This window comes from Tympanuchus pallidicinctus, unplaced genomic scaffold (assembly GCF_026119805.1).
Source record: "Tympanuchus pallidicinctus isolate F22 unplaced genomic scaffold, pur_lepc_1.0 scaffold19, whole genome shotgun sequence".
NCBI classification, from domain to species: Eukaryota; Metazoa; Chordata; class Aves; order Galliformes; family Phasianidae; genus Tympanuchus; species Tympanuchus pallidicinctus.
This window is the reverse complement of record NW_026294710.1, coordinates 16,002,677-16,020,860: the sequence shown is the minus strand read 5'-3', so window position 1 is coordinate 16,020,860 and position 18,184 is coordinate 16,002,677. Positions and strand designations below refer to the sequence as shown.

The 18,184-nt window shown below is 39.2% G+C and overlaps 1 protein-coding gene across 1 annotated transcript in view; it reads right to left on the bottom strand.

Moving 5' to 3' along the window:
• Window positions 1-18,184, bottom strand: part of LRGUK (leucine rich repeats and guanylate kinase domain containing) — a 50,575-nt gene that overhangs the window by 9,342 nt on the left and 23,049 nt on the right. Inside the window, exons 12-17 of the mRNA XM_052681159.1 lie at window positions 17,730-17,826; window positions 16,571-16,684; window positions 11,867-12,068; window positions 10,816-10,929; window positions 7,088-7,245; window positions 4,231-4,319 (exon numbers count right to left, since the gene is read on the bottom strand). Coding sequence (XP_052537119.1) covers window positions 4,231-4,319; window positions 7,088-7,245; window positions 10,816-10,929; window positions 11,867-12,068; window positions 16,571-16,684; window positions 17,730-17,826 — 774 coding nt within the window. The remainder of the gene's footprint in view (window positions 1-4,230; window positions 4,320-7,087; window positions 7,246-10,815; window positions 10,930-11,866; window positions 12,069-16,570; window positions 16,685-17,729; window positions 17,827-18,184) is intronic.

The window sequence follows — 18,184 nt, the reverse complement described above, 5'->3', positions numbered from 1 at the left end:
ATCAGACAGTTAAGGAACACAAGCATTTTTAAAGGTGAAAGGGATGTTCTTCCACTACCTACCTGTGTGCCAAATGTCTTCTTCACACTTGGTCTTGAGTTTTGTACTGTTGTTAGAGGTTTATAAGGCTTAGTGTAGCTCTAATTGCACTAGTATGCCTCAGATCAAATGAAAAAAGGAAATTGGTTGAGATAATTTAAATAGCTCCCATGTAGTTCATACCCATGTAGTTCTGTCCTAGGTTTGTCACTGGCATGGGCATAAAAGCAAAACTGAAAAGTGAAATTATATTGAAGTCAGAAGCTGGCCAGGCAGCAGGGTCTGCAAGACATGTATGCTACATGCATGCAGATCTTGTGCTTATAGCAAGCAAATCCAGCCTGAAGAGAGTGTCAACCACAGGTAGACCACGCACCTTTGCTCTTCCAGTTCTGGCAGGGAGCTCTTTTGAGACTGTAAAGTGTATGAATCTCCTCCAACTCAGAAACGTGAGTTCACAGGTTATAAATTTTCCACTTGGAGATGTCTGCTCTTGCTTACTTCAGTTCATTCAGCAACATTCCAAGAAAACCAACAAGTTAATCATTAGACAAAGGTCTGATCTGAATGAGACTTCACCCCAACTCCTTATGTATTACCCTCAGCCACAGAGACAGTGAAATTATTCAGATCAAACCATGAAACATTGCCCTTACATTGTATCAGGCAATGAGACATCAGAAAGACTTTAATTACACACAGCCGCAGGCAGAAAAAAAAAGAGGCTAGGTTTTCAGTAATTTAGATTTAAGAATCCAAATTTATGTAGATAACCCTGTGGGGTTGCAATAAATAAAGCAGGATGGATGCTTGTGTGACACCACTTTTAAAATTTTCTAATGCATGCTTTGGAAAATTGAGCAATATATATCAGTCTGGATTAAAATGTGCAATGGAGAGATTAAGCATTAAAGAATCTTTTAATATTTACTGATATATGAGAAATTCAAAACATTTAGTACCTTAAGAACTTTTTTGCATCTATCACTCTTGGCACCAGTTTGATATATCTCCCAGTATTTAGATTCACTCCTAGCTGAAGTAGGGTTTTCATTCTCTGCAATAGCACTGCTCAGAAGCAAGTTGACATGCTTCTGTCCTCCACCATTTTGGGTCCACAGCCACTCACTCACCCTCCCAGTCTGCTGTCAGCACCACACCAGCATAATTAATTATTCTGCAAGTGAGTGAAATGGATTAGAGGACTGAACAAAAACAAAACCAAACCAACAAAATCCACCAAAACTCACCACCTTTTTTGGCTTTGCAAAACCTATGGCAGCAAGTTTCCTACATATAGGTGCTGGAACAGCTGCCCAGAGAGCTTGTGGATGCCCCGTCCATCCCTGGAGGTGTTCAAGGCCAGGTTGGATGGAGCCCTGGGCAGACTGGTCTAGTATCAAATGGGGAGGTTGGTGGCCCTGCCTGTGGTAGAGGGGTTGGAGCTTTATGATCCTTGAGGTCACTTCCAACCCTGGCTATTATGTGATTCTGTGATTCTGTGATTAAGACTCATCTGCTAAAAGCCTCTGTAAGGTCAGAGATGTTACCAGCGAAAGAAATTATTTTTACACAAACAGCAGATTAGGCAGACAGATTTTATGCACTGCTGCTGACAATGGAAATTAAAAAAAAGGTGTCTCATATTCTTAAAAAAAAATAAAAAAATTAAATTTAGAACAAAGCTGATGAGATTCAAGCAAAAAAAGCAAGTGTTTTTCAAAAGCAGATTTCAAACAGCATGACTTCTGTCCTATTTACATAGCCGAGTAAAAAGAGAAAGAAAACCTCCAAATGGAATAGCTTAAAATAAGTATTTTTCCATGAGAGAGAAAAACCTGATGAGTACTGAAGACAAGGTGGATCTAGACATAATAGTGAGATGAGATGTCTAACCTGAATGCCTATTGCAATTCGACTGCATGAAAGGATTGACGCCCATTTTTAGTATCATATACTGAGACAATAAAGTGGTGTGCCTCAGACATGCTATTGACTTTTATTTGCCTGCACTTCCAAGGACATTTAATGTTCTCTGGTCAATTTTGAGAGTTAATTAACAAATTAGAGAGAACTTATAGTAACATTACTGAATTTACTAAGCACAGGCTTGCAGAGAAAGGTGAAAGGATATGGATTTGAAGGGTGGACTGTCAGGTGCATAAACAATTGGGTGAATGGTTGCAGCCAGAGGGATTTAGCCAATGATCTGATGTTCAGGTGGAGGCAGTGTGATGAGAGGTGTCCTCTAGGGGTCCCTAGGGGTCCATCTTGGGAACAATGCTCTTCAAGACCTTTATCCATGACATCAGTGACGGAATTGAGTGTACCCTCAGCAAGTTTCTGATGACACCACGTTGAGTGATGCAGTTGATACAACAGAAGGAAGGGATGGAATCCAGAGTGACCTGGAGAGGGTTGAAAAGTGGGCCCCATGAGAACATAATGAACTCTAACGAGGCCATATGCAGAGTGTTGGTTGAGGCAATCCCAGATATGTCTACAGATTGGAAAAAGAAATAATTGCAAGCAGCCCTGATGAGAAGGACTGGGGGTTCTAATGGACAAAAAAGCTGGACATGAGCCAGCAGTGTGCTCTTGAAGCCTGGAAGGCCATCTGCATCAAAAGAGGGGAGGCAGCAGGGTTAGGAGGTGATCGGCTCTCTCTCCTCTGTCCTTGTGAGGCCCCATCTGGAGTACTGCATCCAGGTCTGGGTCTCTCAGTACAATAGGAATGCAGACCTTCTGGACTGGGGCCAGAGGAGGGCCATGAAAATAATCAAAGGGCTCCACTACCTAATAGTTACATTCCAGGAATCAGATTCTCTCTCAGAATTTAAATCATTTTGTAACATTTACATTAATGGCATTTCTTGACTTCTTGCATGGAATGGTGCGTTGTCTACTCTTGCCTCCAATTCTGCTGAGTGCATCTATCCCTTGAGGCCTGGTAATTGCAAACACTGATTGGGAGTGACAGGATTTTCTCTCACCTGCCTGACAGCTCTGCTGAAACAGCTTCATATTTAACTCCTCAACCAGTTTCCTTGGAATGACTATTATGGAATAGAGGCTGCAAAGAGCAATGGATGCAAGAGAACAGTTTACACTGCCACACTAAATCAAAACCAAAACATCCAGCATAAGGAAACACTGATTTCCATTTTTCTTCTCAGTACAACATAGTTTAAATGAATGAGTGGAAAGAAAAGTCTTCCTTCAGCTACTTAAAAAACTTTTCTTTAAGGTTTAGAAAATGTTTCATAATTATGCATCTCTGCTGTAAGCTTCTGACATTGTTTTTTCTAAAGATAGTTTAACCCATGATTTGTTTCTTTCCTTATTTATTTTTAAAGAATCAATTTTCAGTCTTCATTACAGAAAAGTTGATATGTGTAATTAGTGAACTGAAAGTCTGTTCTATTCATTTTGATAGGTGCTGATATGGAGGCCCATGTGCTATTTTTAAATGTCAACATTGTGATGAGCCTTTTCACAACAGGTAGGAGAAGCAAGCAAAAAAGAATCCAAAATAGGAAGATTTGCAATGGTATTTATCAGGGAAAGGAAGAGCTACCACAAAAGGCCAACCAAAGAAAGTACACTAAGATTTACAGACTTAACACTATTTTTGCAGTGCTGTGACTATAAGAAAAGGCAGAAGGGACAGTAAAGATATGATTCACCTTCGTTAAAGAAAAAGAGCCAGAAAATGGAGTCAGCTTTCAGAAATTCTGCTTTAAACAAAAGTATGCACACAAGTGCACTGCAAAGAACCTCGTGCTGAGCAAGGTCACTAATCACCAGAAGCACTAAAAAACATCTTGGAGACTGTACACTGCCAGAAGCAGCCTTTCAGTATGTAAATGGAGGCTATGAGAAAGAAGGGGATAGAGTCTTTAGCAGGGTCTGTTGTGATAGAACAGTGGGAAATGGTTTCAAGCCTAAAGAGGGGAGATTTAGGCAAGATACAAGGAAAAAGTATTTTACACTGAGGGTGGTGAGGCACTGGAACAGGTTGCCCAGAGAGGTGGTGGATGCCCTGTCCCTGCAGACATCCAAAGAGTAGAGCTGGAGTAGGCTCTGAGCACCTGATCTAGCTGTAGATGTCTCTATTCATTGCAGGGAAGCTGGACTAGACGAGCTCAAAGGATCCCTTCCAACTCAAATGATTCTGTGGTTCTACATTACCTTTGAAACAGCTGGACATATGCACTAGGAGCCTTTCCTGACAGAGCCTGACGTGCTGCAGCATGACGTCTTCGGAGGGAAGCTTCTTCCTGATGAAGAAATACAACCAACTTCACACAGGAACTTAAAGGTATATAGGGTAACTTAATTGGTTGTGATATTCCTCTCTATTGTTAAGTTTCTAAAATGTATGCATTTATTCTGGGAAAACAGAGTTTCACTATAAGTAACAAGATGCTAAGTATAATTCACCAATCTGTACAAAGCAAATTTTGGTCTGAAATCCTGTAGGCTTTGAATAATGAAAATATTCATCTCCAGTGAAGCCCTATTTCTTCATACAACATTCAAAACTGCCAGGACATAGCAGCAAGGAGTATCTGCAGAGAACTACTTCTGATGCATTCCTACCTCACAGTATAACAGAGCTGGGATAATTCAAGGTATGCTCTTGTCTTCAGCTTGTTTTCACCAGCAAGGAGTTGAAATAAAAAAAACTGCTTCTGCTACAACTTAAATACATCAGCTTTCTCTCTTTGCTCCAACAATAATGAAAACCTGTGTTTCTTTCTATATAAACCAATAACCAATATTTCCCTCTCAGAGTTGGAATTAACCAACTGAAATTTGCATAAGGTAAAATGATTCCATACAACGAACACATTATGATCTTAGCAGACTGAAAAATATGGTCTTGATTTTCAAGGGTGTGTTAATTAACATGTGCTGTGCACAGTGTAATTTCTCAGGTCAGACAAACACCGAACAACAGCGTGGTTAAAAAATGAAAAGTAAATCTCAGAGCAAAGTTATTACATCCCGCTTTGTTATCAACTGATAGCTATCGATAGTTATCAATTTAATAGCTAAATCACATGTCTGTAACAGAAGTGTTTTGTTATGGTATGAGGAATGAAAGAGAATACAGTTAATCTGCTAACAGCTCACATGATGACTACTGTGAATTCCTGCACTTTCTTTCACTATTACGATAAATAAGGGTCTGTTTAAAAGCTCACTGAGCTTGAGTTATGTTTTGCTTTCTTTTGGTAAAGATGCAGCTCCATTCCTGTTTTTGTTGGTGTGGATTACAGGCATGGATTCCTTTATGTTCATCCCTTATATAGTTAATTGCAGCTACGTGACATTGGTGCAGGTTTGGCATGCTCACAAGGGAGAAGGCTGTAGGGAATCAGATCTGCTGTCTTCCTCTAAGCAGCAGACTCTGCTTCTTAATTTGCTCATGGACAACTCACATCCATGATTTCTTCTTTTTATTTTTTACTTTCTCATTCTACATGATGGGAGTGGAATGTAGTTACTGCAGTGACAGCAAATTATTTCAGTGCTTAAAGTAAAAAAAAAAAAAAAAAAAAGCATAGTCTCAAATGTAACAGTTTAGACAAAATTTTACTTTAAAGCCACAGACATATTTATATTCTTCTCATTAAATACAGTCCAAGAGGCACCTGTGTTTCACCTTGGATGTTTTACTACATTCACACTTCAGCTGATGCTATAAAACTTCCTCTGCACATAAAAATGTGTTGAAAACTTAGCATAGTAAATAACTAAAAGTTATTACCAGCATCGAACCAGGAGACTAATAAGAAAGAGAGCCTTGCAGCCACCAAGTAAGTAGAACCCACATTAAATGATAGCCTACTTCATCATAAACCACTTCTCCCTGACTTGACAAAATGTAAACGTTCAAGATAATATTAAAAAAAAGATGAAATAAAAAGTGAGAGAAATAAATTGCTGGGGCAGGAGAGCTGTCAGACACCAAGTTAAAAATTCTGCTTTCTGTCTCACCTTAAACTAACAAACCTTTACATGAAAGAAACATGAAAATGAACAACACTTGTGACAGTTTTTGAATTCTGCAAGGCTTGAACAGAGGCATTTCATTTCAGAAAATTGGAAGATAGGAGGTTCCTTATTTATGTCAGCCATTTTACCATCATACCCTTCCCCACACTCAAGAGAGCCTTTTTTAAACCCTGGGAAGCCCAGGAGGGGGTCTTCTACTTTGCTCCATCTAGAACACTAATTCTATACATCAGAGGTAGTTATAAATATAGAGATAGTGGCAAAATTGTGCAGCAAGTCATCCTGCCCAGCCATCATTCATCATAATGACATCATAAACCTGGAATGGAACAAAGTTTAAAGCCTTCATTTTTCTTTTTCTCTTTCTCCTGTCATTGACATATAAAAAGAGCATTAGACACATCTGCTTCGTAGTCTCAGCTCCCCCACTGCCTGCAAGAAGAATGAATATCTTTAGGGAAAACACTACTGAGAAGGAAAAAAAAGAAAAAAAAGAGATGAAGCCAAAGTTGCAAGAGGTTATTTGAAATCCAAGCACACTGTTGGATCTGTTGATTGAAAAAGTGAAAGCAGGTGAAAAATGTGCTTAAATTTGATCCCTGGCAGTCATTACCAGCACTCACTCTGAGACACTTGGCTGAATGAGTTTTTCCCCTGCCACGGGATGGCATTCATAAGTAATCTTCATTGTCCTATGAACTGCATCTAACTGTTTGCTCTGAACAGGAAGGTTTCAATGTTATGTAACAGAACTGAGAGAGATGCTATTCAGCTCCCTTACATCAGGGCATAACTGGATGAAATCCATTATGATAAATGGTTTTATTTTGGTGTGAAATTGAGCAGATAAGTTAGCCTTACTCATCTGCCTTGAACTTTAGGTAACTTGTAAATGGTTGGAAAAAAAGATAGCCAGAGAACAGAATTTAATTCTTTTCTGGAGAAAGAAAAGTCTGATATACAAATAGGTTTTTTTTTCCATATCAGTTACTTCTATCCTAAGACTAGAGCAAATGCTACTTACCACAGCGCTCAGTTGTGCAGTAAGTTTGTCTAAAGTCTCTCCTGAATAATTTTTGGCAGAAGAGTCCAAGAATTCATTGATAGTTGAAGACTGAGTACTGCCAGTCACTCCTCTGCTGGGTGACAATCTTTGCTCTTGCAAGAAATGTACCCTTGAACCTAATATGGAAAAGACACTTCTCAAAAAATAAAATTCTGAACAGCACTTTGCTTACAGCAGTCAGAAAGAACCTGGACATTTGCAGCTATGAACTGGCTTTCGGTATCATTTTGGATTTACAAAAGATAACTGAGAAGGTTACAAAGGATATAAACCATTCCAAGCTAACTGAAATCCACTTACTTAGGAATTTTTACTTTCTTATTGTGGTCAGAATGTGATAGGGAGCTAGAATGGGATATCTATTCATAGAATCATAGGATGGCTTGGGTTGGAAGTGACCCCAGGGATCATCAGGCTCCAACTCCCTGCCACAAGCAGGACCACCAACCTCTAGAGCTGGTACCAGACCAGGCTGTCCAGGGCCCCATTCAACCTGGCCTGGAACACCTCCAGGGATGGACGGGGCATCCACAGCCTCTCTGGGCAGCTCTTCCAGCACCTCACCACTCTCTTTATGGAGAACTTCCCCCTGACATCTGAATTTTTTTCTGTTACTTCTCTAAAGTTTAAAAAACAAGAAATCCAAAGACTTGTAATATGCTGTACTGCAAGGAATCAAACAAAAATGTAAGTTGAAAATACAGGTAACGCCTTCATTTTTAAATTTTTTTCAAATTTGAGAAATCTGTAAGCTGGAATGGGTGAATAGATGGAAGATAGACGTCCTGTACCTGGAGCTATTCAAGGTCAGGCTGGACAGGGTGCTGAGCAACCTGATCCAGCTGAAGGTGTCCTTGTTGATTGCAGGGGAGCTGGACAAGATTGTCTTTAAGGGTCCCTTCCAATTCAAACAATTCTATGATTGATTCTGTCTATAAAGTAATATCTAAATATTACACTCAATCACAGAAAAATATCTAATATTGGTACATGGCGCATTTTGTAGAAATTCAATCATTTCTTACTGTAAATTCAATCATTTAATCTTACTGTACTGTGTGTCATATCATATATTATCACACACAATCAGGATAGATGAGAGTCAAAAAGATATCCAATCCATTTGCATGTTCATATATTAAATATGGTTACCTTTCTTACTATATGCACCTATTAAAAAAAAGTTTCAACAGTCATCAGATGACTTTCAGCCCAGCCATTAAATACATACTGCTGGCTTGTAGCTGGCAGGAATTCTGGTGTTAAAAACAGAGGAGACAAGACGTGAGATTGGTAGGCTCTGTTTCACTCACAGTAAATCACTCATTTTGACACTGAGTAAGTGGTGGAGTCTAACCTTCAGAAGCGCAGAGCTTCACAATACAAAAAATTCTGTGGCTTGCTGGTGCCCAGCATCACAAATAATCAGTCTTTAACGCAAATGTTCCTTTACACACTTGTAAAATACAAATAGTAACACATAGTCTACAGGACTGCTGGAGGAAATAATTAATAGTTGTATAGTACCAAGTTCTGTGGATGAAAGCTGATAAAACAAGTACAAAACATTATCAGTCCTGCACTGTATTATATTTCTCCTCTAAAAAGTTTCTAAAAAGAAGAACTTATCTATTTTCTCCCAGTATTTTCACTTTGCATATGAGCAAAGGATCTTGCACAGCAGTTCATTAAAAAGAGAATTAACAACCTATCATAATCTCACACAACCAATCTTCCCCCTGCTTCTATCTTACTAAAAATGTCCATTTAAAGACAACCTTGAGGCAAGTTTTTAAAAATAAATTATTTCACACAGTCCATAAGAAGGGATGATCACTAGAAACAGGATAGTTAAATTCATTTAAACACCTATAAATGAAGCTCCAAATGAATTTAATGGTGCATAGTAAATTTAAAAGTTGCTTTATAGACAGTAGAATTACCAAAATGTAGCACTGTTAATGAAGTTTCTGTAACTAGTGACAAGCCACTCACAGAAAGAACTCTGAGGAATACAGAGACCTTTAAAGAAACCTCACGTATGTACACACACATCTTCAAAAATGCGATTGCATACAAATCTTTTGTCTTTATACCTTTTCCTTTTTGTCCTGATAATCTAGTTAGGGCTTGGTGGGTTTTATTGCCTCTCAGGACAAAACATCTCCAGTGATTTTAAGACAAATAAGTACCAAGACTATAGGCAGTAAGGCAAGGAATTCCTCCCCTCTGACTTCAAACAAATACGCAAGCTCTAGAAATAAAAATAAAATCTATGTAGATAAGATTAAATAAGATTCTTCAGAAAATGTGCTCACTGTTATAGCACTGGGACACCACAATATGCATAGGAGCTTTTCCGTCCCCCCCTGGGAAATCAGTATTTATTAATTCTTTCAGGATACAAAATTACTTGAAATGATGAACTGATGAATTTTGCACTATCCTTCATTAACATTTTCAAACGTTTTTGCCCTCCTTCATCTACTTTTATTTGCAGCCTTCTGAGCCACACAGAAGGTCATGAATATTGGCTTTATGTAACTTCAGAAACTAATTACTCTCCTATTGCAATGGATCTAACCAAGAGAGCCATAAACCACAGAGGTTCTTAGAGGTAAGAGTTCACATAAATGAGCTTGTTGTTAGTCTCTGTTGTGTAACATCTTACTGCTGTGATATCTCCTTCTTATTTCTTTTTCTCCCATACTTTAGAGACTGTATTCTTCTGCTTTTATCTCAGCTGGTAACATGTCCTGTTTGGAATAAATCATGAGTAGAACTGGGTTCTCATAAGCTAATCTTAGGACTTCTCTCTGATGAGAGCAGCCCTTTCTTCTTCTAGAAGCACTCGTGAAGCTCTTCTCCCCTACCCTTCTCTCCTTGAGCCAACCCTATAGCTACACAATGAGGTTGATCAAGGAATTAATCTGTCTGAAAGTCAGGTGTGTTCTTTTCTGGGTTAGTTTTTGGAGGAATTATATGTGACTGCACTATCAGGGGAATGAGAGCAAGGAAGGACTAGAAACGTACAGGCAGGAGAGGTAAGTTGGGCAGAACTCTTTTTGCAGCAGCATGTGTTTGGGTTAGCCTGAAGTGATCAAGAGGCTTCATCTTCAGTTATTCAAGTAGTTAAAGGGTTCTTTTAAACACAGTGCCAATCATCTGGGTTTATGCTGCAGTGGGTAACCCCAAAAGCACTTGGAGTGAATTTTTAAGATGCCTTCACTCATCTTACTATCCTGGTATTCATATATCTCTTCATGCTTCTGGCTATCCTGAGGGAAAGAGAAAACTAAGCTCTCAATCCTATGCCCTTTTCTTGTTGTTCAAGTTTGATAGGCACAAAGCTCTCAGCCAGGGACACATATCCAGCTTGTGATTCATCTGGAATGAATGGGAGATCCCCAGCCCAAAAGCATCCTCAGAAGAGTCTGGTAACTTTACTTTCTGCATATTATTGCCTCAGGGCACACAGCAGTATAAAATACCAAGAAAGATCTCCATTAAAGATTTACATCCCAGGGAGGAAACAGCCCAGGAGACCCATTACAGAGAAACACACAAAGCTTTCGGAGGCAAGCGGTCTCACAGGTTGCATCATTCACAGATTTTAATTCTCATAACAAATAAGCAGGAATGCTCTACTGATAAAAGCAGAAGTAGCATGTGCCCAGACACAGTACCTGTTCCTGCTTTGCTATTCATGTTTTGACTGCTATCAGAAACTGCAGGTGGCTCCAGACCCAGGTATGCCTTTATCAGGAAACTCAGCTCTACAAATGCCTCATCCAATTCATCTGCAGAAAGGGATAAGCATTTGTTGAAAAAACAAGCTTCCATCAGAACAAAGTCACAAATCACAGGAACTGCAATCTTAACTCATGCATTCTTAACTCATACAGCTCATCTCTGAAAAATCTTCCTCTTCATAAGCAGCACATTCAAGCAAATAATCTGGAATTCAGCTTGAAGTTTCTACATTCTATTCTACAGTTTGGTTTACTGTGTTTTAGGGTGGGTTTTTTTATGCTTTATTTTAACTGTAAGCTCCATAAACCCTTGACAATGACTACAGATAATGTTTTTGTTACCACTATGATATAAATATTTCACCATCACTGTGATGAACTGAAAAGTGACCTCAACAAAAGGGCACATGCTGAATGAATTAGAGAAAGATTCCTCTCCACCTTCTGCTGCCCTCAATCCCTTAATATCAAGAAGCAAACACTGGTTTTAATGAAATATTGACCACTCATGCGTTGCCTGTCTCAGGCTGGAAGACTTGAACAAGTTACTAATTAGAAGAGTCCGACAAAGAAAATCATTGCAGCAGCCTCTCCTTTATAGCAAGATGCATATCAGCCGTCAATTCAACACTTGAAAAAGTCTATCTGGTCCAGAGATAATTAGATCTGTTAGGTCAAAAGCTCCTCTGACCTCTACTCAGAAGCTAACAGACAATTAACATAAATCACTGAACATCTGTTTGACATTCTTACAGGAGACAACTCTTAGTGTTGCTTAGTTCAATTATTTGGTTTCCTTTCTAGATGGCCTTGAGACAACTTGGACACAAAATAATTCACTCCTGACAAATCTCCAGAGTGTTTGGATTCCCGGGACAAAAATGAACACAGCAAATCAATGATGGGATCCACCTGTTGTTGTAACAGTCCATTTAATGCTGTAACATGAGAAGCCAGGTTTAAAGTATAGAAGAGATTAACTCACCTGTGCTGATTACCGCATCAAAGTATCCTGGAATATCCTCACTTGTTCTGAGGTACATGTCCACTCTGGATACTGCCTCTTCTATCTCTGGCCTGCTGAATAATCCTGTCCTTCGCAGATGTCCCTCATATTTTGTTTTGTTCATTGGTACCACCAGGATATACCTGGGTTTAAAGTAGGTAGTTTTCAAGCTACGCACACCCTTTAGAACGAAACAGAAAAGCACAACGTTTTGTTCCTGAAACCGAGTGTCCATTGAATTCATACCTGAGCTGAGGACAACTCTGTTTATCACAAAGCACTGTAAAAGCAGTACTGGTAACCTGAATCCAAGATCTCAAGATCCGGAATCCAGCTTGACAAAAGAGGTAAGTTCCAGGTGAAGTGCCACGATGTCTACATGTGACGAATGTTATAAGAATAGCACTACTTTATTCTAAACACACTTCTAAAGGAATCCCTTCAGTCAAATTCTTACAGCGATTTAAAGCATTATACTTCATCACATTTCTGATTTAGGTACCAATTCTGAACTTTCAACAGCTCTCATTTGCACCAACTCATATATCGAATAATCTTTTTTCTCTCCTTCTACATAAATAAAACAGAATACTGTAACCATGGAGGCCTGTAATATCGTATTGCCACTGCTTGTGATACTGAGTTTTCAGGGCTTCAGGACTAAGGCTTGTCCTGCTCCCTCTGGACATCTCTTGACTTACCCTTATCTTTGTTTTACTCGGCTCAGCTGTGACAGCAATTTCTTTTGTTGACCAGATGTGGTATCTATCTGATTTTTGTTTCTCTTAGTGTAGTAAAACCATAATTTTATTTAGATAGCAGTAACAAGCAATCGTTCCAGGTACTATGGGATGTTTACAACTGAACATAACAATATAGAGTAGATAAATAAAGGCCTAATACAATAGCAGAGACCTGAAGAAGCTGAGACAGGACACAGTGCAAAGGAGTACAGACACAGGACAATAGCAGATGGGGCAAAGGCCTGATAGTACAGATCTCACAGCAATAAACTGTCAGTAATAGTCATTAAAAAATGCAGATCTGGAGGTGGACAATGCTGGTTAAAGGAGGACAAATTAAAAACAGTCTGTAGCACTGTTTAATAATAGGAATCCTATACAGCCCTGAGCTGCAGACCAGCAATGAAAGAGAACGGTATAAATGTGTGCTACTAAAAACATAAAGAAGTTCTCAAGATAATCTCAGAAAGAAAAAGAAGCTACGAGCATGAATATTCTCTGAGCAAAGGACTCAAATGTTGACAACTCATTTTAAACCCCCCTGCTAACAACACCAAAGGCAAAACACCTTTCCCTTTTTAGGGCCAAAATTCTTCAGAGATTACAGAAGAATAGCAAAGGATTGTTTTGACCATTTTGGAAGAACACCAATATCAAGGACTGCCAACAATCATTGTATTGCACAGTGATGAACAAATTATCTTGAGAGCATACACTTATTGCACTATAGAAAATGCAGAGAAGCTTACTTTGTTTTCATTGAGGCATGCTTCTTTGCTACAGTGGGCAGGAATAGAAAGGAACTAATATGACAAAACTGAACACTGTTGTTCCATCAGAACTGAAAGCCACATGCTTAAAACTGGGGTTTCCCATGATAATTCAATAGTCAAATATAAGCCAAATTATACAACAAGCAATAACTGGCTGAACACTTACTGGTTTTTAATTTGCTTAGCTATGCTAGGTACAGAACTGTATTTCGATCCATTCAAACAAATTTCAGGGAATAATTCTGGGGAAAATCCTATTAATTTTGGTGAAAAATGGAAGGGAGAATTTGGGGCACAAATCTTTGGCGTCTGGCTATGTGGTCACCTACAGACAGCTATGCTTGTAAATTTTCAGAGATGAAACAACCGGCAGAAAGCACCCCTACATTCAAGCTGAGGAACATCCTCCACATCTCAAGCCACACCATGAGTTATGTCTCTTTCTGATCAGGAAGTAATGTAGCAAACAATTTACACGACCACACACTTCATTGGAATAGGAAGGCGGCCCATCAGGGATGGACAGGGAAGAGAAATAAAGAAGAGATACAGAAAGTTCCTGGTGTGCCCAATAAATTAACTACATGGAGACTATAGGTTGAGTGACTAATGTGAAATGAGAAAAAGTGACCTTAAAATAAAGAATGAGAAAATGCAGAAGTTGAAACTGTTTGAAAGCAACGAGATACTCAGAAAATTAGAAAAAAAATATTTTGAGTTTCCTGAGATTCTATATGAGAATCATAGCATCATAGAATGGCCGGGTTGAAAAGGACTGCAATCATCATCCAGTTTCAACCCCCCTGCTGTGTGCAGGGTCACCAACCACCAGACCAGACTGCCCAGAGCCACATCCAGCCTGGCCTTGAATGCTTCCAAGTATGGGGCATCCACAGCCTCCCTGGGCAACCTGTTCCACTGTGTCACCTCCCTCTATGTGAAAAACTTCCTCCTAATATCTAACTTAAACCTTCCCTATCTCAGTTTAAGACCATTCCCCCTTGTTCTATCATTATTCACCCTCATAAATAGCTGTTCTGCCTCCTGTTTATGTGCTCCCCTCCAGTATTGGAAGGCCACTATGAGACCTTCTTGGAGCCTTCTCTTCTCCAAGTCAAACAAGCCCAGTTCCCTCAAACTTTCTTCATAAGAGAGGTGCTCCAGCCCTCTGATCATCTTAGTGACCCTCCTCTGGACCATTCTAAGAGCTCCAGATCCTTCCTGTACTGAGGTCAAGAAAGGCCAAAGAGCTACCTGACTTAAAGATTCCCATCCATTTAAAGTTTCTTCAGTTAACAGCATGGGATCATGGAAAAGACATAACTAACATTTACCTAATTTCCTCTGACTCCACAGCCTGGATCTATAACCAGCATAAAATGCAAAGGAATATGATCTTAGGGAGGAGACAAGGTGTACAAGGTGGAATTGTTGCCCAGTTCAAGAAAAGGGTAGATGCCACACTAAGGGACAAAGCTTACTGGGCATGATTAGGACAAGTTGATGGTTGGACTAGATGATCTTTGTAGTCTTTTCCAACCTTAATGACCCTATGATTCTGCTTACAGTCCTGCGAGCATAATGAAACATGTGAGCCATTCTGCCACTAAGCCCTCAGCTGGAACATGCAGCTCCTCTGTTACTATCCAGATATTCATGGCTGCACAAGCAAATGAAAAGCACTGCAAACGTGCATACTGTGTGTCAGAATTGCAGCAGCTTCACTAACTGCAAGTGTGGACTCAGCAAGATATAAATGTTAAAATCTGCGTCAGTCTCCTTTATCAGTAAAAGATATACTGTAGATTAAAGGGAATGAACAGCTCTAAATTTTTAGTCTCAGCCTACGGACCATAATTAAAATTTCTTTTAATGGTGCTAAATCACTTTTGTTATGAGCCTAGCAGAAGATAATGGAGTTGGATAATTTCTATTCAGGTACATAACTCACCATTATTGTTTCTCATCTGCTACAAGAGTCCACAGTGATACGAGAGTGCACATTATAACTATGTGACCTCAAAACTTCAGTGACAAAGGAATTTCTTAGCTGTCTGTCCATTCCAACAACTTCAGTAATACCCAGAGGTGTAGTAGTATCTATGAACTTGTAGCAATCCCTTAGAGGTAGAGCTAAGCCCTACAAACACAGCGAAACTCAGAAACATTCAGTGTCATGTTTTGGGCACTCCGTAGAGTCTCTTGTTCTGGAAACTTACGCAGATAGACGGAGCTTTGGATTTTAGCAGCAAATGAAGCCTGCCTTTCCTCTTTGTTTCCTCAACCCTTGCCTAGTATACCATCTAAGGTAATGAAATGTTCTTAATTAGAGAGCGAGATAAAATGTTGTTATTTGGGGATTCCAATAGATGGGTTTTGGCACATTGTTGTGACTTTGTTTCCTAACACAGCAAGACTTTTGAGATTCTGCCATCTGTGCATGCGCACCTGACAAATCTCAAAGAAGGTAAAATAAACCCTTACAGAGATTTCATCTTTTAACCATTCTGCCCCAAATATTGCTCCTCTGTTGCCTCATCAGGAAAGGAGAAGCATGGCATTGTTTTAGAGAATGTGCAGCTCTAGACCACTCCCTCTCTAAGCTGGGCGTAGGTGGAAAGAACATGGATGAAAAGTGGAAGATACCATAATGGAAATACCAATGACATGGAGGGGAGATAAGGTGACTGAAGATGGGAAAAATTGATTAAGAAATTTTAAGATGCCAGCCATGGGGTGCATGTGACTAAATGTGGGTATCTGTAAAGGAAATGTTAGGTATTGTTTCATGCATAGATAATGGAGAGCTACTTGATGCAAGCAGAGGAATTAAAGGTACCATTCATTCAACCCAAAGAGTGCATTTCCAGTGACACTAAAGAAGCCCAAAGAAGTCCCTGAAATCCATCCAAGGAACCTGCTTTGGCAGGGGGGTTGGACTCAATGATCTCTGGAGGTCCCTTCCAACCCCTACGATTCTGTCTGTGATTTTGTGATTCTATGATCCACAGCAGGCTTGGTGTAAGGCCTTAGAATGCCTCTAAAGTCACTAAGTTGATAGGTCTAGGCTGCTGAAACAAACCTTAGTCAAACTGCACAAACTCCTCCCCGCAGCAGTTCTCACAAAATTATTTATTAAAAAATGTTAAAGCAAGATCAATTCTTACCTCCAGTTCTAAATGAATACATGTCGCAAGACCCTCTCTGGCAATTGAATCCACAGTGTCTCTTCCAAGTCCATAGTAATAGCCACTGTATTTATAGGTTGCTATAAACTTCCCCTGAAATTCAAAACAGTGAGTGTAATGACAAAGGAAGTACTTTAATGAAAACACTTTCTTAAAGGAGCATAATTACTGTGAACTTCTTAGCTTGCTTTACCAACAGATTTTCTCTCTGACTAAATCATCAATGATAATAAGGCCAGTGGGAACACAACATTTGCAGAGAAGAGCACATAGCTAGCCTGCAGGGTATGGGTTTGTATGCTGTTCATGGATAATAAAACACCAGAGCCTTGAAAACAAGCTGCTGACAGGTTACAGCTTTCATTGGTTATTCATTCCCTCTGTAAAAAAAGCAGGATCTAAAATGAAGGGGCATCCTTTTTTTTTTGACAATACATCAAACCATATGGCTATGCCATGTAAAATGGGAGATGCCAAAGAAAAGAGGACAGAAACAATCCTGCAAGGAGAATGCATAATTGGCCAAGAAATTTCAAAGTTAATACCTAACAACTGAAAATTTGGTTTCCAGCAGTATTTCTAGAGAAATGTAAGCAAAACTGCTTGGTTACTGAGAGCTACTATTAAGAACCATTAAAATCAGTCACTTAAGACTGTGTTGGCTCCCTTGTTTGCACATGTACAAATAATGAGCTCTGTTGTGGTTTTTCAAGCCAAAATTTTATTGCAGGCAGCAAAAGACATCAGAAACAATAGCTGGAGGCACAATGCCTTTAGGGGGAATTTGCTAAAATTCAAAAGACTGCATTCCCTGCAGGGTTACTAGAAAATTTAGAGTGGAGATGACAGATATTTCATGAATTTATGTTTCTTGTACCCGCATTAGATACTTGTACATGCAAATAAGATTATTTCTACTTTATAATGCTATTTAAAGATTCCTACTGACCATTAGGCCTACTGAATAACTCCTATGTATGCATACAGAAGAAGAGACAACATAAATATACAATGAACTTTTGGTTGTTTTATATGAGCTTTCATATTCATTCACATAACTGTGAATGATGACTTGGATGGAAAAGTTGAGTTAACTCTGTAGCAAACAGTCCTGCCAGAATACTAGTGAGGTACTCACCGCTTTCAACATTTTGTCAAATGCTTCTTGAGAAACAAAATGATAATCAAGTCTGTTTTCTTCACCAAAGTAAGCTGCCCTGGTGGTGTGACAGGGACTGGAAGATAAATGGTGTAATAAAGAAAAAACCTGTTTTCAATCACAGAAGCAGCCATGGGATAGGAAGGGGGGAAAACAAAGGAAGAGTTCTACAAATCATTTTATTTTTAAGAAGAGAAGAACTATGAGAAATATAAAGAGGTGCAAATCATACCACTAATGCTGCATGTTTGAAAGATTAACTCATAAATACACACAAAAAAGTTTAAATGTAACATTACATTTTGGCTATAAATCCCCTCCAACCCAGGATAGCCAGAGCTGAAGCTGTCATAGCACCCTGTAATAGAGAAATGATGAAACCATTTTTTCCCAGTTATGTCAGCTTGTGAATGATATAAAGTAGAATCCTGAAT